The sequence below is a fragment of the Salvia hispanica genome, chromosome 1, assembly GCF_023119035.1.
Source record: "Salvia hispanica cultivar TCC Black 2014 chromosome 1, UniMelb_Shisp_WGS_1.0, whole genome shotgun sequence".
NCBI lineage: Eukaryota > Viridiplantae > Streptophyta > Magnoliopsida > Lamiales > Lamiaceae > Salvia > Salvia hispanica.
The window spans coordinates 11,921,748-11,946,998 of NC_062965.1; the positions used below are offsets into that span (position 1 = coordinate 11,921,748).

At 36.9% G+C, this 25,251-nt stretch overlaps 5 protein-coding genes across 6 annotated transcripts; 3 read left to right on the forward strand and 2 right to left on the reverse strand.

The window, feature by feature from the left end:
• The first annotated feature begins 1,758 nt into the window (after window positions 1-1,758).
• Window positions 1,759-5,376, forward strand: LOC125213817 (transmembrane 9 superfamily member 3-like). Its single transcript, XM_048114598.1, has 8 exons — window positions 1,759-2,041; window positions 2,432-2,472; window positions 2,552-3,137; window positions 3,225-3,362; window positions 3,474-3,630; window positions 4,155-4,639; window positions 4,730-4,986; window positions 5,081-5,376. Exons 1-7 carry the CDS (start codon window positions 1,890-1,892, stop codon window positions 4,947-4,949), a joined length of 1,779 nt encoding a protein of 592 aa, XP_047970555.1. The 5' UTR covers window positions 1,759-1,889; the 3' UTR covers window positions 4,950-4,986; window positions 5,081-5,376.
• Window positions 5,377-6,544: 1,168 nt separating this feature from the next.
• LOC125213894 (cytochrome c oxidase assembly protein COX11, mitochondrial) lies at window positions 6,545-10,183 on the reverse strand. Of its 2 annotated transcripts, XM_048114802.1 has the most exons (9): window positions 10,085-10,183; window positions 9,414-9,546; window positions 8,951-9,278; window positions 8,809-8,861; window positions 8,599-8,671; window positions 8,347-8,451; window positions 7,077-7,157; window positions 6,858-6,997; window positions 6,545-6,684 (listed from the first exon to the last, which is right to left on the reverse strand). In XM_048114802.1, the coding sequence occupies exons 2-8, from the start codon at window positions 9,494-9,496 to the stop codon at window positions 6,893-6,895; spliced, it is 828 nt and encodes a 275-aa protein (XP_047970759.1). In that variant the 5' UTR covers window positions 9,497-9,546; window positions 10,085-10,183; the 3' UTR covers window positions 6,545-6,684; window positions 6,858-6,892. The 2 variants fall into 2 exon arrangements, with proteins under 2 accessions (XP_047970759.1, XP_047970676.1); XM_048114719.1 differs by having other exon boundaries at window positions 6,545-6,997.
• Window positions 10,184-10,837: 654 nt separating this feature from the next.
• Window positions 10,838-12,090, forward strand: LOC125187121. Its single transcript, XM_048083655.1, has 4 exons — window positions 10,838-11,254; window positions 11,301-11,444; window positions 11,543-11,684; window positions 11,903-12,090. Exons 1-4 carry the CDS (start codon window positions 10,838-10,840, stop codon window positions 12,088-12,090), a joined length of 891 nt encoding a protein of 296 aa, XP_047939612.1.
• Window positions 12,091-17,056: 4,966 nt separating this feature from the next.
• LOC125194899 lies at window positions 17,057-20,366 on the forward strand. Its single transcript, XM_048093129.1, has 3 exons — window positions 17,057-17,521; window positions 18,709-18,946; window positions 19,908-20,366. Exons 1-3 carry the CDS (start codon window positions 17,234-17,236, stop codon window positions 20,057-20,059), a joined length of 678 nt encoding a protein of 225 aa, XP_047949086.1. The 5' UTR covers window positions 17,057-17,233; the 3' UTR covers window positions 20,060-20,366.
• A 3,034-nt stretch (window positions 20,367-23,400) lies between these two features.
• Window positions 23,401-24,102, reverse strand: LOC125201763. The gene has a single exon (XM_048100003.1). It carries the CDS (start codon window positions 24,050-24,052, stop codon window positions 23,630-23,632), a length of 423 nt encoding a protein of 140 aa, XP_047955960.1. The 5' UTR covers window positions 24,053-24,102; the 3' UTR covers window positions 23,401-23,629.
• Between the last annotated feature and the right edge of the window lie 1,149 nt (window positions 24,103-25,251).

Sequence of the window (25,251 nt, forward strand, 5' to 3'; positions counted from 1 at the left end):
AGCCAAAGCCTCTGGACTGTGATCAAATACTTATCTTCTGCAAATAACTGATTGCGTCATCTTCTATGAACGTCATTCACGACCAGTCTACTACGCAGAAGAATTATACTTGTTTTTGCTTCTTATACATTTAAATGTTCGAGAAACATCTTATTAATGGATAAGCAAATACTAATGTGACAAAAATTACTTCTTCTCATCTTAGTATTAAAAATGAATTGTAGAGTTTATTAAAAATTTAATGGCTTTGCATCATTAAATTTGAACTTTGGTGTTCAACATGCACGCCAATATCATATTTATTAACTACTCCTATCTTATTACCATCATCGCGTTTCAATAATGTAGTCGCTCGTCACCTCTGACCCGACTTGTGGTGTCGACAACCTATGTCGTGACTCGTGCCCTAGGGGGCTTGTCTTCATTCATCATGTTCTCAATTTCTTCTCTTAATAAGTTACTAGGAGTAAATTTTTTAAAATAAAAAATAAGCATACGATGGTCCACCACTTCATCTCTGCTGATTTACAAATATCTATATAAATCCAAATATCTATACAAATATAAAATCGAACTTAATTGTAAATTTCTAAAGACATGGTCATTTTTTATACCATTGATCAAACTTATTAAGTACTATTGTTGGGAATTGTAGCTCTCACGTTCTGATGATATCAAGGATAATTTTCAAAAAAATTAAATATTTTTTTTAATTATGAAATCATTTTAATACAGTGCATAAAGATAGACAGAAGATCGGAAAAAAAAACAAAAAATTCCTAAACATGCGTTTATTCGAATATAAAACTGGAAGAAACCCTATACAATAAAAGCTTTCAAATATCTCTACTTGAACATAAAATTCAAACGATTAAGTTATAATTACTGATGTAGAACCCAGTCCCAAAATTTAAATACAGTAGTTCTAAATCCAAATTCTATATATACTAGTAGTATATCATAGTTCTAAATATATTTTCAAAATTTCACTTATTATAAGTGGAGTATTTTTTAGTTACCGCATTAACATCAGTACACAATGGATAATTCCTCCAACATAATTATAGCAATCTACCGTAATTAAATAAGGAATATTTAACTTTTTTTTTTTTTGTAATGGTGCTAAACCCTAGTTTTTTATTTATCTGATTCTATATCATCGGTCCCATTAGAATCGATGCATTAAGCTATAGTACAAATATTCAAGTTCTCAGCAGAATCCACATACAGTTACTTAATAAAGAATTGTTTGTATTAGATAAACATGATTCATCAAATAAGTGTTTTGAGTTTCATTCCCAATTTCCAATTTTGGATTTCTCATTTGGGAAAATTGTTCAAGTCTCCACAGTCGAACTTAGATTCCGTTGCATCACCGCCGCCTCCACCGTCACAGTTAATCTCATTACTTAATCAAAGAATCAAAAAATGGAATCATAACTAATAAATTAAGATTTGTAGTACTCCATTTTTCTTTCACTTTCCTTCCCTCATGTAAAAAATTAAAATGTGTACAAAAGGTAATTGATCCAAATTCTTACCAAACTAATAAATAAATTAAACGTTATTTGCAAGGTTAACTTAAGTGCTACCAAATTAAGTGTTTATTGCAATAAAATAAATCCAATTGAACCTAAAAAGGAGAGCAGTTTCCCCATTAAAACGGCAACTAAGTTGCATAGTCATAATCGCCTCTGCCTAATTCTGTTAAAACGTCAACGTGTTATTACCCCCACGCGCCCCTCACCGCGCGTGGCCTAGCTTCTCCCCCAATTCCTTCAAGATTCATCCATCCTACTTCAGATCGAGATCTGACCCTTCTTCTCTCCTCACCTCTCATGTTTATATTACTCTCTCTAGGTCTTCACTGAATTTGTGTAAACCCTAAAATGGCGAGGGGAGGAGCCTGCCACGTCCTCGTTTTCCTATTTCTCTGCGCTGCGTTCCCCGCCGTCTGGTCCGATGGCTCCGATCACAAATACAAAGTCGGAGATCCGGTGCCGCTCTATGCCAACAAAGTCGGACCATTTCACAATCCCAGGTATATGTTCTCGATCGTATAATGCTTCGGGATTTTTATCGTATAATTGTTGTCGTGGACGATCCAGGATTTATTCGCACTAGGTTTAGCTAATCGGTGTGTGGAATTCAGGTCTGATTGCAGATCCTTGCGTTTTACGGAATTTCAGAGTTAAGAGTGTGGTGTGGGGTTTTGACTTTGATTTTGCTTGAGCAATATTGACGGGTTATTCTCTCAATGTGCCTTCCTGATTGTGATTATGTGATGCATTCTCTTGCTTTTTGCTATTAATAGTTAGTTTGTTGTGTGATTTGGAGGAGGAATTTTGTTAGCTAAGAACTGTAGTGTTGCAGACCATTATTTTTCATCATCTTGTAATGCTCATGTTCTGTTATGTGTTCTTGTTGGCAGTGAAACGTATCGTTACTTTGATCTCCCGTTCTGCTCTACCGGTATAGACTCTGATTACTCTTATGTTTTACCTATTTTACTGGTTGGTTGTTTCTCTTGCTCATTCTAAGATCTGTGTAGGTGAGTTGAAAGACAAAAGTGAAGCTCTCGGTGAAGTGTTGAATGGAGATCGGTTGGTCAGTGCTCCGTACAAGCTTGACTTTTTGGTTGACAGGGAGGCTGAAGTCATTTGTAAGAAGAAGCTTTCAAAGAAAGATGTTGCTGAGTTTCGAAGAGCAGTGGCAAAGGACTACTATTTTCAGATGTACTATGATGACTTGCCCATTTGGGGTTTCCTGGGAAAGGTCGACAAGGAAGGCAGTGGCGATCCTAGCGAGTACAAATATTATCTATTTAAGCATCTCCACTTTGAAATATTTTATAACAAGGATCGCGTGATTGAGATCAATGCACGCACTGACCCCAATGCTCTTGTGGATCTTACTGAAGACAAAGAAGTGGATGTTGAGTTCATGTACTCAGCCAAATGGAAGGAAACTCATGTACCTTTTGAGAAGAGGATGGATAAGTACTCGAAATCGTCTTCACTACCTCGACATTTGGAGATCCACTGGTTTTCAATTATCAATTCTTGTGTGACTGTTCTCCTTCTGACTGGATTTCTTGCTACAATCTTGATGCGAGTGCTCAAGAATGATTTTGTTAAGTAAGGCCTTTTTTATATTCTTCATGATCAGGAGCAGATGAGTTCTGTATGATCTCTACTAATATTTTTCTTATTTTGCTAAAATAGATATGCCCATGATGAGGAGGCAGCAGATGACCAAGAAGAAACTGGGTGGAAATACATCCATGGTGATGTTTTTAGGTTCCCGAAGTACAAGTCATTGTTTGCTGCTTGTCTAGGAAGTGGCACACAGCTTTTTACCCTGTAAGAATGTCAATCTTCAGCTTTCTAAAGTTATTTTCATGATCATGGAATTGTGCTTTATTGACTAAATAGTTGAAAGCAGTGAACTGAATTGAACTTTCTCTTTGCCAGGGCCACCTTTATATTCTTACTTGCTCTCGTTGGTGTATTTTATCCCTACAACCGAGGAGCTCTTTTCACTGCACTTGTGGTCATCTATGCTCTTACATCTGGCATTGCAGGCTATACGGCAGCTTCCTTCTATTGCCAATTAGAGGGAACAAACTGGGTTAGTGAATTCAGTCCAAGCACCGTTACTTGAGTTTCATATTTAATTCCATGTAGATGGACGTTCTATGTGTTCAGCTCTGTTTTCTGTTGATATGCTTAATCTAACTTCACTTGTGGAGAATCTTGTTTATTAACAAAGTGACAAACCTGATATTACTGCACTTGCTATCTTTATGGAGTACTATTTTATAATATATTTACGAGTTTACTGCACTTATTTTCCCTTTAATTCAAATGAGGACTGAGCTAACTTTGGCATTCAATTTCACCATTGGTCACATGTGAATATATTGCTGAGTGCTCATGCATAACCTTTATCTTCAGTCTGAACTTTGAATGAGTCTAACTTATTTTTATTTTCTCCTTTGGTTTCATGTCGGTAATAGTAGTGATAAGATAAGCTGTGCCAAAATTTCCAACACCAGCCTCGTGACTCATAAACAATTATCTTGTGTGTACTGCATGTAGCTTTCCAACATGCTTCTTATAATCTTATCTTTTAGTACTTTTTGTTTTTAACAGGTACGGAATTTGTTATTGACTGGAGCCCTTTTCTGCGGGCCATTGTTTCTCACGTTTTGCTTCCTCAACACGGTGGCCATTGCTTACCATGCTACTGCAGCTCTTCCTTTTGGTACCATCGTGGTGATCTTTTTGATATGGGCTCTTGTGACATCACCTTTATTAGTTTTGGGAGGGATTGCAGGAAAGAATAGTAAGGCAGAGTTTCAAGCTCCTGTCCGTACTACAAAATATCCCAGAGAAATTCCACCTCTGCCTTGGTACCGTGCAACCTTGCCTCAGATGGCCATGGCTGGTTTTCTGCCATTCAGTGCCATCTATATCGAACTTTACTACATATTTGCTAGTGTCTGGGGCCACAGGATTTACACCATTTACAGTATTCTATTCATAGTCTTTATCATCCTCCTGATTGTCACTGCATTTATCACCGTGGCCTTGACATATTTCCAACTTGCCGCTGAGGATCATGAATGGTGGTGGAGGTATGTCACCATAGCTATGAGCATTGTGCTTTTCTTAAGAACTTGCCTTGAATTATCACTTAAATCTGAATTTTCTTTCCTACCAACCAGGTCCTTCCTATGTGGTGGATCTACCGGCTTGTTTATTTATGGCTACTGCCTGTATTACTATTATGCACGGTCGGATATGTCGGGCTTCATGCAGACCTCATTTTTCTTTGGGTACATGGCCTGCATTTGCTATGCTTTCTTCCTAATGCTTGGAGCTGTTGGTTTCCGTGCTTCTTTGTTCTTTGTGCGCCACATTTATCGTTCAATTAAGTGTGAATGATATTTCCCTTTATCTGGAAACCATCCAAGTTCTGCAGGTATGTTCCCTTTAAATGGATAAATCTATATAGTACTACTCCATTAAACATATTGGAGTCTAATTTGAAAAGGCAATGTGTAATCCTTGCACAGGAGTATTTTGAGGGGGGAAATGGTGGTGTATCGTATCATCCTTGACGTTGCGCAACTATGGCATGAGTGAGTGTGGCTGCATCCAGAGATAGAGTGACCATTTGGTTACTTGTGGAAACATTTTATGAGCGGAAAGTAGTTTGTTGAGTAGGGCTAATAAACTCATATCAAACTCTAGTATAGGGCTTTTACTATTTCCTATAGTACTACTTTTATTTTACTTTTTGTTGAAAATTTTGTATCACAAGACTTGGAAAATATGAAATGTTAACATTTGTGTTGATTTGATCAGTTCATTTGCTGGCGTAGTTCATCCAACCTAGTTATCTTAAATTGTGAAATTTTTAGTTTTCTATCACCTTTATTTGTTCCCTATATGAAATTTTACTCATATTTTTGCAACTTCCCAAGTAATCATAGGCCGAATCTCTATAGTCCTTACCTTTGCTGGGCTGCAAATGTTAGGCTGAGGCTGCGACGGATTTAGGTGGGGTCGGGGGTCAATCAATCATGGTATTGGCCCATGAGCATCATCGGAAAACTCCTTCAATCTTTCCGTGGAGCTGCTGCCGATCCTACGAGGCAATGAAACTCTTCTTCACTCTCGTGAAATCCTCATTTTATCGAATGTAACCCCTTTCTCGCTGTTTTCGACTTGCAGTATCCATCGGTAATTTAGTTTCATTTGAAATCGGAAATTGGTTTCATTAGGGTTTGTAAATGGAATTCGGTTTTCATTAAAATCCGTTTCATGATGTTGAAAAACTGATGATCAACTATACTGTACTTTCTTGCATTGGGATTGAAGAAATTTGATTAGATTAAAAGCTGCTTTAATTTAGCTTAATGCTTCATTCTTGGAAATTTTTAGATTAGGATATGCTTCTTTTCGCAATGAAAATTGTCGAATCAAAGCTACAGAATAAAATAAGAATTGACTAGTTTCATGACTTATTGCATAAAATGAGGGGAATAATCGCCACTATTTTTAATAAATTTGTTTGATTCATTTACAATTTCTATTGAAAGAATTTTGAATCACTTTATAGATATGAATATTACTTAAATTTTAATGCATAAATTTCATTTCCTTAATCGGCCACTCTGATTATGAGGGCCGTTTACTATTTAGAATTAACCTAGATAAAAATACTACTATCTCCGTCCCCTAAAATTTGTTCTCCACTTTAACCCAGCACAGGTTTTAAGAAATGTAATAGAAAGTGAGTTGAAAAAGTTAGTGGATTGTGGATCTACTTTTATATAACAGTTTTATAATAAAATGTGAGAATATGAGGTCCACTACCAAGGTAAAAAGTGAAATGGGACAAAATTTTGGGAGACGGACGGAAATGAAAAAATGAGACAAATTTTCAAGAATGGAGGTAGTAATATTATCGTTGATATGATGCCAATTCACAAAATAAAAGAATTTAACATCCATGATCCCACCATAAAATCACATTGGCAGAATGTGACGCTGTGATCATATCATCGAAAAAGTTAATCAAATTCTTTACATTGGTAATTGTATACAAAAATTTATCCATGCCAGACCACCAGATCCCACTTTATTTCACCAAGTGACAGAAACTGAAATTGGTCTACATAATAAGAAAAAGAAAGTGCTTCAGATATCCTTCAATGGACTTTTCTTTTTTCTTCAATTAAAAACAATGCAAGAGCTTTCGATAGATATAATGAGGGTTCCTTTCTGTGTTATTGACCTACAGTAATGAAGCAGCTCTTTTGAAGAACCAAAGAGAGAATCAATCACCTTATGGTCCCAACAACGGCAACGACTGAGCAGCACTACTTGTCTTCGGAGACCTTGAAAAATGTGTAGGACAGAATTAAGTTGTTGATACCATCCATCTTTGGATCCGTTTCGAACTCGGGGTCTATGTAAAAGAACACCTACATGATTCATAGTTATGTATGTTAGTATGGTTGCAGAAAACAACTGGCAAAAGGAATAGAATATGACACCACTTACGGGCATGTCAATCTGTTCCCCAGGAAGAAGCCGTTGCTCTTCAAAGCAGAAACACTGTATTTTATTGAAGTAAACTGCAGCCTGGAAGTTTCATGAGGTGTTAACATTAGTTTTGGCAAAAAAAATACAAAACCAAGAAATGAGTAATGAATGATAACCTTCCTAGCACCTAAAAGAACAGAAACTGATAAGCATATACTCCTATAAGTTAGGGAGCCCTAACCTAATGGGTTGACTTCCACTTATATGCCACTCCACACTTTCATGTGGAACCGATGTGAGATTCGTATAAAAAACCAATAGAACCAGTAAAGTATTATGACAATCTTCCAAACATATTAAGTACATACACATCTGTGGCATCATTTCATGTGACATCACGATGGGGATGATATATATTTTTGAAAACATATCACTCTCTTCACAGATGACACTTAAGTTTATTTTTATGCACATTCCATATTTGTCCAAACAAATACTTGAGATTTCTCTTACTCATTAATTTTCCAACAGCCGAAATATTGAAACACATGTGCTCCTTCACCACAAAATATCTTAAAGTTTTCTGCACTACGGAAAATATGGCTTTCAAATTATGTTTTGAACCAGTGGGTGGCAACAAAGGGAGTGACGATTCCATAAGCAAAAAAGAAGAGACTTATAAAATGGCGGAGTCATACAGAGCTTTTGCACATTCATTAATCCATGAACAAGATCTACATCTCGATCATAAAAGAATAAAGAGAAAAGGAAAAAATTGGAATGGATGAATAGATTATTAGATTTCACGAAATTGTAGCTTCTCTTCTCAAAAAGACAAGTCCATCGTAATATGACAGAGTACACTCTCAAACTTCAACATAAGTCTCAGCTAATATACCACCAATATGCCGTCTTTATTAATCAGAAATACAGCCTCGGCTAATACTATAGCGGAGATAATTGCAGAATTTGACGTTGAGGAATCTTACAAGACCAAACTTACTCTCTTTGAAGAAAAAATGCATTATTTAAAGTAATAAGATGAGTCTGTGAAAAACAGTATTATGTTTAAGAAAGTGAAAACACAAGAACATATGTTAAATGAGTCTGTGCTTTAAAGGATGGTACTGTATATCAAATAATTAAAAACCCAAACATTCTCTAATAGAGTAATAGTTACAGGGGAAGAAAAAGCAAAAGTAAGAATGTAAAGATTATAATTGCCAGCATAGTAGCTCTGGAAAAGAGATGCAACCGAAGAACTTGCAATTCAAAACTACACGTGTACCTTCATTGGAGTAACATTATAGGTGGATACACCAGTTATCGGAGTTGCACTTTTATTTTCAGCAGTATAAAATGCAAGGGCACTCTCCCCTGGTTTAACCCTCACCTGTAAGTTAGAAAGAGAAGAATTTTGATGAATGAGTAAGAAACATTCAAGATCTGGAGAAAATTGTTTTGCACATATCCCGCAGACATGAAATTGGCAAACACTCATCACCATCGCAACATAAAAAACATTAATATTAATAAGCACCTCTCTCTGTGTTGGAATAAACTTCCATGGCATTCCATCAGCCACATCAGCATTGAACTGCACGACAATCTCTCTGTAAGCAAAAAACAAGAGGTCATTAAAAAAAACAAGTTGAAAAATAACTATCTTGATTTACCCATACAACAATTTGTTTTTTCCCCTGAAAAAGCAATAATAAAGATTGATATCTTTAATCTATTAAATCCAAACCTGGATGTGACAGTGCCATCCTGCGTATGTCGCGCAATCTTTTCTTCGACACTCTGCAAAACACCAATAGATTTCACATTAGTTAAATCAAATGAAATGTATAAAAAAAAGTGGATCCACTGATGAAATCAGAAAACTCCACCTCTCGACGCTGAACAGTACCCCCATAACCTGTAGCTTGACAAAATCTCCTATATAGAGGAACCGCAGCATAACTACATCCTACCATAGCAAAGACCAATCCGGTCAGGTAAAAAAGCATCTTATTCGATTTCCTCTCTGTAGAAGCCTGAGTAGAATATTGCCGGCCAACATAAATGGGAATGGACTTTTTTGCACTGTAAGTTCTCAAATTGTATCCATGCTTCGACCCAAAACACTGACGATTGAATCCAAACGGTGTCCGATAGACAATGCTATTACTTTCTCCAATATAAGAACTGTATCTTGAGCCCACAGCATCAAGGTGCCTTGATTGGAAAATTTTGATGACAGACCAGTTAATTCTACTATAAATTTTATAAAGTATACAGTTTTTTATTGCATAATCACCAGGCAAAACAAGCTCTGCACTTCCTGAGCAACATTTCGGCGCGTTAAATTACCTGGATAAGAAAGGAGCCTGACAAATAGAGACCTTAGAGGAAGACAAAAGATGTGTTCCTCTACAAAGCCGAGAAAATGACATGCTGAGCGAGTGCTGACAGTTTGCTATAATATCAGAAGAAAATCATTCATCTGCAAGAATGCATCCAATGATATACAATACCTAACACAGAAAGTATAAAAATTGAAGGGTTAAATATAAACAGCCTTCCTAATCAAAATTCCTAAACCAATTTAAACAAAATGGAAATTTTGAAAACAAGATTCAAGCTTCTTTGAGGTTTTGGCAACTTCAAATATTTCTGCCCAGGGTTTTCCCCAGTAACAGTAATAACACGACGAGTTACAGGTGAATGGCCAATTCTATTTAAAGAAGATATCGTAAGCACACGATGAAAATCAACTAAACATAGGATGCTTTAGATGACCCCTTTTCAAGTTTGAAGAGTGAAACAGACATTCAAAATATGACAATATAGTAGTAATTCAAGTAGAAACAACAAGACAAAAACGGGAGAGTTGTAGTCAAATTTCAAATTGGGATAAAAAATTTGAGATTCTGCCAATTTCGAGTTCAGCAACGATTTATGAATCAAAATGCAGCTGATGAAAGCATACTGATACGCAATTAAAAGATAGAGATTTAGGTAATAATAGAACTAGGCCTTACCGCCACTTTCAGAAGTCTGACGGAAGCTTGGCCGACTGTGACGGCGGCGCGTGGGTGGTGGCGAAATGAATGTAGATTTCTTTTGAAACGGAGAAATGAAAATAAGAATTGATGAAAAAAAAAACAGAAAAATAAAATCCCCCCATACCCCAGTCGGGTGCGGGTGTTGAATTGAACTACCCGTTATCCATGATTTTCGGGTCAAAACACCCATACCCGGGCCTGCTCCGGATTAAAACTTATTAGGCCCATTTTCCAGTTAAAATCAGCCCATTCTTATTTATGTATTTACTGGGGGAAGGAACATACCTGTGGCTTGATGAAGAGGATATGGCGGAAACAAGAACCATAGATAGTCGTGGGCCTCAATTATACACTCCTATTTAGAGCATCCACAGTAGGGGCGCCGCGGCGGGCGCCCCGATCGCGGCTAAGCCGCGCTTATCTACTGTGGTGGAAGAGGCCGCCCCGGAGGCGGATGATTTTTGGGGGCGGAAGGGCTTTCGCCCCGAATGCGCCGAGGACGAGCAAGAGGAGAGAGAAACGCAGCGGCGGCCGCGGCTATCTATTGCACGGCAAAACCGCCGCGGCGGTCGCCGATTTACATTTTTTTTTTTAATTTCGGATTTTTAATTGTTTTTATTATAAATATTCCTCCCATTTTCATCTTCTCTCCACACACATCTTCACACCCATTTCATTTTCTATTCAATTTTTCTATCTCTAAAAATTTGTGGATTTCTATTGCTATTTATGGATAATTTGTGGAATGAAGCATGGGATTCTTTGATTCAAGAGGTGCAGAGAGAAGCCGACGAGGAGGATGAGGCGGCGGCGGCGGCGATCCCTCGTGAGATTCATCGTCGGACAATCCCACGAGACCATGTCGGAGCGGCTGAGCGGCTTATGGCAGACTACTTTAGCGCTAACCCCCGTTACCCAGCTGAGATTTTCCGTCGGCGTTTCAGAATGTCGCGACCGCTCTTCACCCATATAGCGACGATATTGGCGGACCGGTACGGTTGCTTCAACCCCCGGAGTGATTGCACTGGCCGGATCAGACTGTCCACTTTTCAGAAATGCACCTCTGCAATAAGGCAGCTTGCCTATGCCGGACCGGTTGATATGTTCGACGAATACCTACAGATGAGTGAGACGACTAGTCTAGAGGTGCTCCGGCAGTTTTGTAAGGGCATGCGGGAAGTCTTTGTTCCAGAGTTCCTACGAAAGCCAACCCACTGATGAGTGCCAGAGACTGCTAGATATGCACGGTGCGGTGCACAGTTTCCCAGGGATGATGGGCGACATTGATTGCATGCATTGGGAGTGGAAAAAGCTGCCTGGTGGCGTGGAAAGGCCAGTTCACTACTGGTTTCAAAAGCAAACATCCTTCGATGATCCTGGAAGCCGTTACTGACTACCGTTTGCGGATCTGACATGCGTATTTCGGTGTTGCAGGTTTCGAACAAAGACATCAACGTTCTGCAGACGTCGCCTATCTTCAATGATGAGTGCCGGGGAGAGGGTCCAAAGATCAGTTTCATAGCAAACGGCACGCAGTATCGCAGGGGATACTATTTGACAGATGGAATATACCCTCGTTGGCCTGTATTCATCAAGACACTTCGCCAACCGGCTGGAGCGAGGAGACAATATTTTGCGCGAAAATAAGAGGCCGCTAGGAAAGATGTTGATCGAGCTTTTTTTGGTGTGCTCCAAGCGCGATGGCCATTATACGCTGCCCGACACGAGTTTGGCACGAAGATGGTGTCGCGAATATTATGTTAGCATGTATCATATTGCACAATATGATAATAGAAGATGAAGGATTTGCTGCAGAACGTTGGGCACCGGAAGATGGTGCAAGTACAAGTCACGGCGTTGCCTCCGCGCCGATACAGATGGGTGTACCACGTAGTAATGAATATCTGATCCAACGTTTCGCTGATATACGCAGGAGCACAACACATGACCAACTCCAGGTCGATTTGATTGAAGAGGTCTAGGCACGTAGGGGAGGCGGCGTAGCGTGAAGAACATGTGTGATTTTCCTTAGATCAAATTTTCATTGTAATTGTCCCTTTACTTTAATCCGATTAAAATATAGTTTTCACTTTTAATTTGTTTTATTAGCCGTTTTTATCTAATTATTTTTAGTCCGATAATTTTAATTGTAATTGAATTAAAATATACAACAAATAAAATAAAGTGAAATGTGGCTAAAAAAAGTGTCCACTATTGCTGCAGAAACTTTTTTTTGTGGCCGTGGACAAATAAAAAGTGGTTATAGACAAAAGACGTAAAGTGTCCAGCCAAAATGTCCACCCTACTGTGGATGCTCTTAATTATGATCAACTAAATAATTAGTAAAAAATTACGATATTTAATTGTTAATTGTACTGATATTTGGTTATGTAAAGTACTAGTACTAATTAACTATGTTAACACAACACGAATTTAGAATTTTGAGTTTGTGATTTGTTTAAATATATTTGAATTTTAGATTTATATTTAAGTATTTATTCAAGGTTAAGTATTTGTAGTATTTAGTTTAAGTTTAATTATTCTTTCATCTATTGTTTAGTTAAAAAGTCAATTAACATTCCTTTTATTTTATATAAATTATTATTATTAATTATTTATTTTCTATAATTTGTGATATTATATATAATATTATATTTAGATTTAATAGTATAAGAAAATAAATTATACAATATGATATTTAATTTATAATAAATTATTAATGAATTATTATGGGATTAGTGTGTAATTTAAATAAATATGTGGGTAAGATTCAAAAGTAAAAGAAGTAAATGAATATGAAATATTCTTTTAGGTTTGAGTTTGGTATAAATGAATATAGTAGAATTAATGTTTGATGTGATAGAACTGGAAAAATGAGTTTGAATGGTGTAAATGGTTGGAGATGACTAGGGGTGTCGAAACGGGTATCTGCACCCGATTTTGCGGGTACCCGAACCCGAAAAATCCAATTTTTACCTACCCGAACCCGACCCGCAAGGCTAAACGGGTATCCCGAATACCCGCATCGGATACCCGAACCCGCAGCTGCGGGTACCCGCACCCGTTGTGTGCATGTTGGCTGCAATGAACCGCTACAATATTTATATAGATTTTGTCTAATTAATTCTCTCATACATGACCGATATGGGATTAGCATTGTGGGAGTCATATTCATTCCATACAAGTTCACGTTAATATTTAATTAAATATTGATAAAAGTTTAGCTTTACTTATTTTCTTATTTCTTATTTCAATATGAATTAATTAATTAATTAATATATGGACAAATAATGGTGTAAATAATTTCTTTATTTCTTTATTGGAGTATTTCTTATTTCAATATGAATTAATTTTTAATTAACATATGGACAAATAATGGTGTAAATAATTTCTTTATTTTAGCACTATACTCCAGTAATCATAATACCAAGTAGAAGCCTTTAATAAAAATAATTGTAAATATTCTATGCAAAAGACATTTCATTAAAATATTGCGAAATAGATATATAAATATTTTGCAAATTTTAAAGCTTAATAAGAAATATTCTTAATTAATTTGGTTTACTATGCTTAATTTTTTTTGTTTATTTCATAATTCACATTAATATTGGTTGATTGCTTGTATGGTTTTTATCACAAAAATATGCATACGTATATGTATATATGTATGTAATCATAGAAGTGAACAATTGTTTGTGGTTAGAAAATTAAACCATCAATTTCTCTCGGAAACATTTTGTTTATAATCATCTCTTCCAATGAGTTTCATATTTGCATGAATTTTCAGTTGTCCCACATCGGAGATGGAATGGATGGTTGTTTGAGTTTGTGTATTATAAGTATTATAGGGTGAGTAGATGCTAGACTTGTGTAAATAAAAGGTACAAACATTAATGAAGTCGGGTATTGCGGGTTATTCGGGTATACCCGCTCGGGTAACGGGTATACCTGATACCCGATATTTTCATGCATACAGTACCCGATCCCGAACCCGTACCCGATTTTTTCGGATAGCGGGTATCCGATACCCGGCGGGTATCGGGTCGGGTTCGGGATTACCCGATACCCGCTACCCGTTTGGTCACCCCTAGAGATAATCTTAGACTATGTTCGACATTATGGAATTGAGCCTGCTGAACTGAAACTGGTATTGGAGCTTTCTATATCCAATATTTGGTATGGCAAAATAAAATTGAGCATCTTTACACATTGCACACACACTCAAATTGCTAACACACACAAGTATATCATTTTTACCGAACAAAAGATTTGAAATTGGATTATAATTCAATCTCGTAGAATCCTAATTTCAATTCTTATTCTAATTTTGTATATCGAACAGATCCTTACAAAATTTGAGTTTTTTTTCGAAGTAGTTGTATGCAATAGTTAAATTTCGTGATTAGAATTTTAACTCATAAAGGTTTGTCAAATTCTAGTCTCTTCTACAAACTTTGAAATTAGAACGTTAAATCATAAATTTTGTATATTTCTCAATCATCTAATTTATGCACAAAATATATATTTTTAACTACATTCAAAATGACATGTTTAATTAAAATAAGTACTCTACATCCCTTTATTTCTTATTTCAGTTCTTATTTTATTGAAACATCGTCGCATTTAACGTCACCAAGAAGATATTGATTTCTGCATTAATGGCAATTGAGAAAATTTGAACTTCATAATTTAATATTTTAATTTTAAAATTAGTGCGACAGATCAAAATTTGAATTAGCTTCGATTCAAATGACTATTATGATTTTAATTAACAATATTGAGAAAAAGTCAAGATGGAATATTAATCAAAATAAAAATGCTGATGAAGACTAATAAAAGAAAAAATTTAAATATTCATGAAGACTAAGAGTGTCCACTGTACTAGAGCCGCGGGCCGCGGCTCACTACAGTGCGGGGGGTGGGCAGCCACGGCCGGGGGGTGGACGTGGGCGCGCCACGATCGTGGCCTGGCCGCGGCGCTTGGGCGCGAGCCGCGGCCCTCCTATAGTGATGGCCACGAGCCGCGGCTCCCCCCTTTTTCAGATTTTTTTTTTTTTTTTTTTAAAAAAATTCGAAATTTTTTCTATTTATACCTAAAATTCATATCTTATTTTTACTCTACTCTCACACACAATTTACCCTATTCCCTTCAATTTGAATTTTTGTGAAATGCAAGGCGGAGACGATCCCGGTTATGGAGATTCGGGACGGGGGGCTTTCCACCCCACCAACGCTGGGGATCGAGTCCCACCTCTCCTCCATCCCAGATGTGGAGTCCGCCATCGCCGGCGCCGTGGCTACAAACACCCCAAAACCGGGGGCAGTCATCGGCCTATCAGCAGAGATATGCGGGTCGTACCCAACCAGGGACGGGCGACTATCGACCCAACATGGACGCAATTAACTTCCCGTCTCAATTTCAAGCCTCCCCATTTCAGAGCAGTCATTCTCCGCTTGATGAATCTGATAGATTCACATGGGAACAATTGATGGGGTTGCCTGATACCCCGACGCCGACGCCCGATCGTGTAGAGACGGGGAGAGGAGGCGGTGGAAGAAGCGGCGGTGGCGGCGGCGGGAATGGTGGGCGAAGGGGCGGCGGCGGCGGCGGTGGTCGACGAGGGTTTTTGTACACCGACGCCGAGTCCGTTGCTATTGCTAGGGCATGGGACGCGGTGACGACAGATTCCATAGTTGGCACGGATCAGACCGACTTATGCTTCTGGCGGAAAGTCTTGGTGGTGTACAATGAATTCAAACCGTCGGGGAGCGTCGACCGTACACCCGATCAGATTCGGAAGAAGTTCGGCAGGATCACTACAGCTCTTCGGAAGTTCATTGGTATATACGAGAACCAACGCGCCTGCTGCGAGAGTGGCCGCAACGAAGCCGACGTCAAATCCATGTCGGCTGCAGTTGTTCAATGTGCAAGTAGGCAAGAAGTTTACCTGCTGGGCGAGAATTCCTCGTTCTGCGGGACTCCCCAAAATTCCGAGCCATCTGCGAGAACGCGTCTGATTCCGGGCCTAGCCGTACAAGACGGGGCAGGGGCGGCAACTTCAGCAGTAGTAGCGGCGGTTCAAGGACCTTCGACCTCAACGACGAGGTCATGGAGGAGCCCCCTCCGTCACTATCCCGGCGTCCACGGCCCCTGGGTCAACAGTCCGCCATCCGAGCCACTAGATCCGCCTCCGCCGCTGCCTCCCAACACTCTGCTGCGGGCCCGTCTGCACCCCCTCCCGGATCGGCCCGAGCGGCATTGCAAAACACCCTAGCCGTGCAGATGATAAAGGAACTCAAGGACACTCTGGCCTTGTATGAGAAGTCGACCGACCCGACTACCAAGGTGATGTACTACGACCTCATAGTGAGGCTGAGGTCGTTGTTGGGGTGGGAGGACACGGCGGCGGCGGCGGCGGGACCTCAGAGCGGTGGCGGTGATGGTGGCCGATGGTGGCGATGATGACGTTGGCGGTGACGATGCAACGGGTGAAGATGAAGTGGCGGATTCTGATGATGAGACCGAGTAGTCGGCGATGACGGTGGTTTTTTATGTTTTTGTTTGCGTGTTCCTAAACAATTTTAGTTGTATAATTTTACCCCGTTCTATAATACAACGAAGATTTGGTTTTCGATTTAGTTTTCATTAAATTATGCATTTTATTTAATTATTGTAGTCTAACAATTTTAATTGTAGTAGAATTAAAATATAGACAAAATGAAAAAAATTAAATTTTTGGTGACTTAGCCATATCCACTATAGTGGAAAATATGGGCATTGGTGGCCTGGCCACACTTTGTGGCTTGGCCCGGCCATGTACAGTGGACACCCTAATAAGCTCGTAAAATCATCCTACTACTATTGAACAAAAATAATGATAGTCGTGTAAGTTTTAATGATTAATTTATATAGTTGGTGAGACACATGACATGGCAGGGTCCTCTCTCCACGCGTCCAACACTCCAACCGCCATCTCTTCTTCCTCTCACTTTCATCGACTCCATTCCTCTCTCTTCTCTGTAGCTCGCTCATTCCTTCAGTCAATCAACGCTAATCGCCTAATCCACTCACGCCACAGATCAATTCACCATTACTGCTCACCACATCACCCCTGAAACTCAACAATGGCGGACGATACTGCTACCAAACAGCCCAACGGAGTCGTGATCGACCCCAACGGCGACGAATATTCTCAAAACCCGCAGGACCTCACCCTTCTCACCCTCCTCAACCGCCTCATCGCTGCGATTTTCTTCCCCAACCCTAATTCCTCCGCCCCCCTGCTCCAGAGGATCAAAACCGCCCTCGCCGAGAATGTTCCCCTGCTTCGCGACGCTTCTAAGAACACTGCTGCGCGCGTTCTGCAGTGGACCCGCCGCGGCAGCCCTCTCCGCGCCTTGTTCGTTGTATCCGTGAGTCCATTTATATATTCTCTGCTTTTTGATTGGATCTGCTGGAAATGAAATTCAAATTAATTTCATGTTTAGGGAGAATTTATTTTGGTTTTAGAAATTACTGTTTAAAATTCGTAGATCTATCTGATTTTATGTTTAAATTTACCTATCGTCATTCGCTATTTAGCATTAAATGCCGACGGCTTTTACCATGTCAAACCGATTTGAAGAAAATCGGCTCATTGGAAGTGAGAAAAACTCTAGTTGTTTTTATCTTTAAATTGGAAAAAAGTTATTCTCAGCCTAGCTTACATGTTTCTCATAGTTCAGTGGGCTGCTTTGTATACTTAAATGTGAGTTATGAACTCATGAAACAAGAGTAAATAGGCCTAGCTGCTTCTTCTAGTTTAAAAGTTTTATGCTTTAGGAATGATGAAATACGAATAAGCTGCTTGTTCTAGTTTAAAAGCTAAGCCTTCTTGCTATCTTGTTAAAGATGCCTATGCATCCCAAAAATTGTGAGCCCTTTTGGTAGCATGTGGTTATCATAAAATCTGAGTTATTATAAATCTGAGTGTTTGTGCCACGGTTAAATAAGACAGCAGAAATAGTCAATAGAGAAAGTAGCTAAAGTGGAGTATACTTTTTTTCCTCTAGTCTACATCATTATGGTGGTTGTGACAGACTGACAGGCATTATAAGTTACATTTCTTCTTTCATTTTCAGAATCAATCTTGTTTAATAGTAGTAAAGTTATTAACTTTTTCCATAATATCTCTCAGAACTGATCTCTTAACTGTGCTCATCAATACTTTTCTTGGAGACAAACTATTAACATTCTGTTTTCTGAAGTGTCAACAGATGCATCTCCTGGCATTGGATTATCACAAAACTTTGTAATTTGTTGTGTATTTAGATAATTGTCTGGGATCTTTGACGTCTCGCTTTACATAGTTCTGTCTTCCACAGATTCTGATTTTCTGGAAAAAATTTCAAAGAATCTTGATGGAAACTAGTTCTATATATGATTAAGCAGATCATTTTCACCAAGTCTTGACAAAGCAATGATTAGTTGTACCTTATCAAGCAAGTGGGTCTAGAGAAGGCCTATAGTTCATTATTTTATGTTAGGAACAATCATGTAATTTTGTTTCTTGATTGGCCTTTTCTTATAATGTTCTCATGATGCTTGTAAATTGTTGCAGGTAGGGACAATTGTTTTCCTAACATTGGCGGGAGTGTTAGTTTTCATGCTATTCTTTGTTGCTGCAACCGTCAATGCTGTTGTCATTTCTCTTGTGATGTCATTAGCAGCAGCAGGAGGATTCTTGGCTGTTTTCTTTGCCTGTGTTGCAGCCATTTATATTGGAGCATTATCCGTAGCTATATTTGTCATCTCTGCAGCAACAATTTCTTGTATCATTGCTGTTCTTATTGCCGCAGGTAAACATTGTTTTCTTACGACTTAGCGATTCTGGACTTTGATACTCTTTGGAACACGACTGAGATTAATTAGTTACTGTTGCATTAATTAATCAAAATAGCAGAAAGCAGGTTGTTCTTGAATTCGTCAGCAATCTAGAATTAATTTAATGTTTGAGGAAGCAAGACTTTAAAACGATAGACGCCACCTCACTAGTTTAAATAGTAGTTTGTTCATCCCTACTTCATATGGTATTAGAATTAAACAACCGGAAATACTATTCACAGCATGTAACCACTGATAGTTTCCATTTCTACAAAGTTTCTTAAAATAAACTTGATCCTACTGCCTCTTTAAGTCTTAGGGTCATTATCATGTTTGTACTTCTCTGAAAGGTTATGTTTTATTGGATTTTTCTTCTTAGACCATTTTTAGCACCATTTTTGCGATCACTAAAATTAGTATACTTTAAATTTAGCTCCAAATGTTAAACAGCAATTTCATGGCATACTACTTAACATGAGCTCTAGTTTCCTAATGTTTTTACGATGAAAGACTCTCAAGGTAGTCTAGACAAGTAGTAGGAACTAATGCACCTCTAGCTAAATAGTCAGAGCAACTCAGGACAGTAATATTAACGAAAATTCAAGATCCTCAATATGAGCATGCATCGTCCTATGTGACTTTGGGAAGCTACCTTTTACACATAATATTGTCAGACTCTCTGAAAGAATGGAAGTGGCTAACTGATTATCTCAATGAAGGAAAAAATATCATTTCACAAAATTTTTACTAATTATTTTCTCTAACTGGAAACGGTTGTCTTTAATTCATAGAGTTTCTGATACCTGGCGATATACCAAATAATCACCTCAGTATGACAAGAAGCAGATGTAGCATGATTTCTCATTCTGAACTTCGACAGCAGTTTTCTTCTTGCTTTGTATCTTGTGTAATGCTCACTGCTGATGTCAAAATCAGGTTGGATTGGATTCTTTTGTACATTGTGGATTGCAGCGCAGAAAAGCATAGACCTGGCCAAACATTCCATTTCCATCACAGGGTCGGCAGTTTCAGCCTACTCATCCGCTTGGCACGACAAACGTGGCCAGGTCTCAAAGAAATCGGACTGAGGTGGATCATGATGTGCGTGTATATCCAAATGCTGTGAGTTTTATTCTATCCATCTCCGCGTTGCACTGCTCTATTATATAAGTATCAATAAGGATGCCGGGTTGTCTTGTGTATAGCGTGCTAGCATCTAAGGAAACTTGGTAGATTGCCGTACCTAGCTTCTCTATACATCTTTTCTTTTCTAAAGCTTAGTATACTATTTCTGTTTTGAGGTATTTCATATTCCCTTTTAGAGGATTTGCAGTTTGTACCATATTATGATCAAACTCACGCTCCCATTAGAGATATGAAATGAAATTTTGTGGATATGAAGTTGCGAGAGACAAATGAAATTAGTTTGTTCAATACAAAACCACCGTTTCTGCGTTTGTTGATGGAGATTGAGTCTCTACGTCTATACTAGGTCCGACAGTTATCGAAACAACACGAATGGTTTAATACTTAAAATAGCTTAATTGTGCAAAACTGAGATGTTGATTCATAGTATAATTTCTATCCCATTTGGTTTTAGAGTAATGAAAGTTGATCTATGTTTTGTTTGTTTTATTGCGTTAAGCCATTTCAATCCACACTATCCATTTTGCTATATGTTTATCACTTGAGATTTGAGAAGTTTTTTTAATTTTTACTTACACTTGTCTCATTAAGGAATATGTGACAAGTCAAACCTCGATACAAAAACAAGAAGTTTGGTAAGTCATAAAAATAACATTATTATGATTTGTCGGTCATTCGAGATTTGTGGTCTTCATTTACGCTTTGTTGTCAATTCTATCCAACTTACATTATTCAATGAAAATCAACATATATGTGGAAATTGGAATACTTGTGCTAATTAGCCGCAAATTTAGTTAGATGAAAATTAAAATATAATTAAAATTGTTTTAATCATCCTTTTTCCCCAAAAAAAGAAAAAGAAAATGTCAAATATTTTTTGTGGCATAGATGTGTTACGAGAATTCTATAGTGCACCAAAGCATCATTTCTACCAACACCAGATCGCGAATATAAATACTAGTATATCTAGGTAGGTGTCCACTGTCTAGTTATATATACATATTCGTATTTAATTTAGTTAGGCATTGTACTTCAAAGATCTTATATCAATAATTATTTTAATTTGAAAGGAATAATGATATTTTAGGAGGCAAAACAAGATATAGTTAAAAAATTAATCGAATGATTAATAATGAGTTATCATTATACTTGAATGACTCGAATATCTAATTTATTGAGTGAATAATAGGCGTTTTATAACTATTGGACAGAGTAAAAATCAAGAAGGGGTTAAAGCTGCTACAAAATTTAATGAAAAGTTAAGCATAATCGAATTTTTAGTATTCTGTGCGTATACTGCAAAATTGAGAACATATATCCATAACTAAGTTGTGCTTTTTGACGATAAATATGAAATAGGAGTACGTTTTAATGGACAAAGTGTACAAATTTGGCAATTTAAAGGCATGCATGTGACATGGGATGAGATGACCATCCCATTAATAGTGTTACTATTATACTATTAAACATTTTCTATTGATTAAGAATTTATTGTTGCATAATACATCATAATAAATACCTATTACAAAAGTAGAATTTTAAAAAATGACAGTGTATCATAGTTTCAGAATATTTTGATTACAAAATGATTATTTTAGTTGATTTGCTAAATTCCAAAAATATGGTATATATGTTTTAGAAATTTTAGTCTTTGTTATAAATATAAATCATAATGACTTATTAAATAATAATCTTATTTTATATAATAAATATTACTTCATTCGTTCAGTAATAGAATGTATGTTTGCCACTTTAGTTTATTAACTAATAAAAGTCTCATTTCACTTTTATTATAAATGGTCAATATATATGTTACATATACATATTCTAGTAACTTATTTCATGAAACTAAATGTAAAAATATACTTTCTCCATCTCTTAATAAGAGTCCTATTTAATTATAATACAAATATTAAAAAATATAAAAGAAAGTGTCCTATTTAATTATAATACAAATATTAAAAAATATAAAAGAAAGTGAGTTACAACAAATAAGTGGAATATAAGGGAGAAGAGATATCTGTACGATCTTCTATGACAACTATGATTGGGTTACATATAATAACTCCATATTCCTATTTTTATAAAGAGTTTTAACTTTTAATTGCTTAAATGCGGGGATGTATAGCATCAAGGCTGACGCAACTCATCTAGAGAAAAATGCGCAACCTAAATAAAGTGAAGTAATATTGTATGTTTATAAGATCATAAAGGTAAAGGATGATGTATAAAAGATTAAGTATGTCGGGTTTTTATTTTAAATGTTAATAATATTTAAATGAAATTACGAGGAATGTGATATGGTAGACCACTTTTGTGCCAGCTGTGGTACAAACCATTTATTTGTACTATTCAATGTGACCAATATTAACTACATTCACACTTTCTGCTCTAAATATAAGATCCCATTATTCCATCGACCAACTAATATTCTACCTTTCATTTTCATAACTTAAAAAAATTGCAGTTTGAACTCTCGATTAACTGCCACTCCATTTTAAAGTGAATTTGTGGTCTACTTAATTAACTGCTTTCCGGCTTGGATTTAATTATATGATATATGCGTCGAAAGGTAATTTTGTTATTGACTACTTATCATATTATGTATATAGGTTTTGTCGGGGCGTCCAGGTTCTAGATACCTCTCTGTCAGGCATTAGTATTGGGCTCCTGCACGATACACTTGTTGTCTCCTATTATTAGTAATTTTTCTTTTTTGAGATTCTTTTTATTATAAAAAAAATTACGCTTTCCTTTCGTCCACCAATAAATATCTTAATTTTCATTTTTTATTCATTTAACACTAAATATCTCCTTTTATGGAGTATTTAATATTTTTGACAAATAAACTTCACATTCTAATAATTCATTTCTCTAACATTTTATTACAAAAATAATATATATAAATAGATTCACACTCGACTAACTTTTTTTTTTTCAACTTATTTTACATATTAAACAATTTCTTAAAAGTTGAGCTAGTGAAAAATAATAGGCATTTAATTTATCGTTAGACAAAAAGAGTATTGTTTGTTACTATACTAATTTATCACATTCATAAAAATTACTCTTTCAGTTTATAAACAATGCACGCAAATATATTATTCTCAATATATCAGTTTATTTATCGTTTAAGATCCTCAATACATCAAGCTTTAAAACTTGTGCAACAACTGAGTTCATAAGCTAAGATGCCTAAATGAATAAATGATTGATTGACGGAGTAAGGCGATCTGCCCGAAGGTGTGGGGTTATAAGGAGATATATTTTGACCTAAGTATAATTCCCAAAAATCTGATTTAATTTAAAATACCAAAAAATCAAACCACAAAATAGGTAAAACGACAATTAGGAGTTATAACTCCTAATTAAAGAACAGGTGAATTAGCAATCCAACACAAAATCACTTCTCCAGCTAAAAAAAAGAATGAAATAATTTTGATGTCTCTACACTAAAATTTCCCAATTTTGAAAGACAAATTATAGGGAAAAGAAAAAATTAAAAATAAATCTCAAGTGAATTGATGCAACGATCCTTTGATCTCTCTTGTAGTTCTGGAATGCATCAATTTCCCTCTACTCTTTTGCGGCAACAATTTGGACCAAAACCCTCCCTTCACAATCCGAATCTCCTTCTCGGCCGGCACCACCACCGCCATGGATCTGCTCTTCCTGAAGAAGGCGACGGAGATGGTGAGTTCCGGCGGCGGCGAGGCGCAGGAGGAGGAGAGAGAAGAGGCGTAGGAGGAGAGAGAGGAAGCAGAAGAAGGAGATCTGGCGGTTCTCGAATTGTGGGCGCAATTGGAGAGATTTGAGAGCTTTTCGCGCAGGCAGATGGAGCAGACTCCCGGCGATTGCCGGTGCTTGGGGTGTTTTTTGCACGCCGCCGCTTTATTCGCCTTCGATCTGCTCCCTCCCACCTTCCATCGCTCCATTTTTGTGTTTGTGTGTGTTTTGTGTGAGTGAGTAACACAGCCTGTGTGTGTGTGTGTATATATAAATATAGATATATAAAGAGGGAAGAAATGTATGCATGGGGGAGTTTCCATGACATTTCATGTGAAGGTGCAAGGGAGCTTCACAAAATCGCTTTTTGAAAAGTCTATTTTTGGGTGAAATCGCATTTCTCTTTCTCTCAATTTACGAATAGTTAATTTATTTAGTTGGAGCGGCTTTACCTGCCTTCGCGTGCTGGCGGAGTGGAATTCTTGTGTCACTTTTATGTACAAATATATTAGTAGAGAAGTCCAAACTAAATTTGAATTGTTTAAAGTAAGACTATGTAAAAAGTGCTTGAGTTTAGCTAATCCACGTCTGAAAATTTGTATAGTTTGAGGATAAAAAGTTGGGTTTGGTTTTGGAGCTCTCTAAACAGTAGCTAGGCTTTATAGGCTATACTTTATCAATAAATAGATAAGCATCTATTCACGCTTGTTTAAATATAGAATTTTCTTTCGGGTGAACTTTAGCATTGGAGTAGTATTTAATTATATACCGACATGGGAGTAGTTTTATTGGGTTATTTAGTTTTTTTTATGAATAGAGTTATTAAATCCATAATTTTGTGAGCCAGTTTTGACTATGATTGTGGCACTTGAAGTTTGGCCGATTGATTGGAACAATCTCATCAAATAATAAAATTATTAGTCCACGTACTCTTAATAATTACTTACGATTTGTATTCAGGAATATTTTTGAAACGGATTGTTTTTTTCTTCTTCAAGATTTAAAGTTATGTAATTTTCATTTTTAGAGTTAAAGTTAAGTAATTTGAAAATGTTAGGGTTTCCTATATATAAATAGCATCAAATAATTGAGATGTGATTACTTTTGTATGTACACGATGACTCCATTGATCAGCAATACAAAAAAACACACGTAAATAGTATAATTGCTTGAGATTTAAGTACTCCATTTTTTAACCTGATGAGCTATTGATGTCCTTAATGTAGTACTAGGAGTAGCATTTAAGAAATGGCTGTCCCTATAAACTATACTCCCTCCGTCTACGAAAAATAGATCACTTCCATTTTCTGCACTCGTTTTGAAAAAATGATAATAAATAGTTAAAGTGGAGAAAAAGAAAAGTAAGAAAGAGAATAATATAGACAAGAGACTTCTCTACATTATTCCC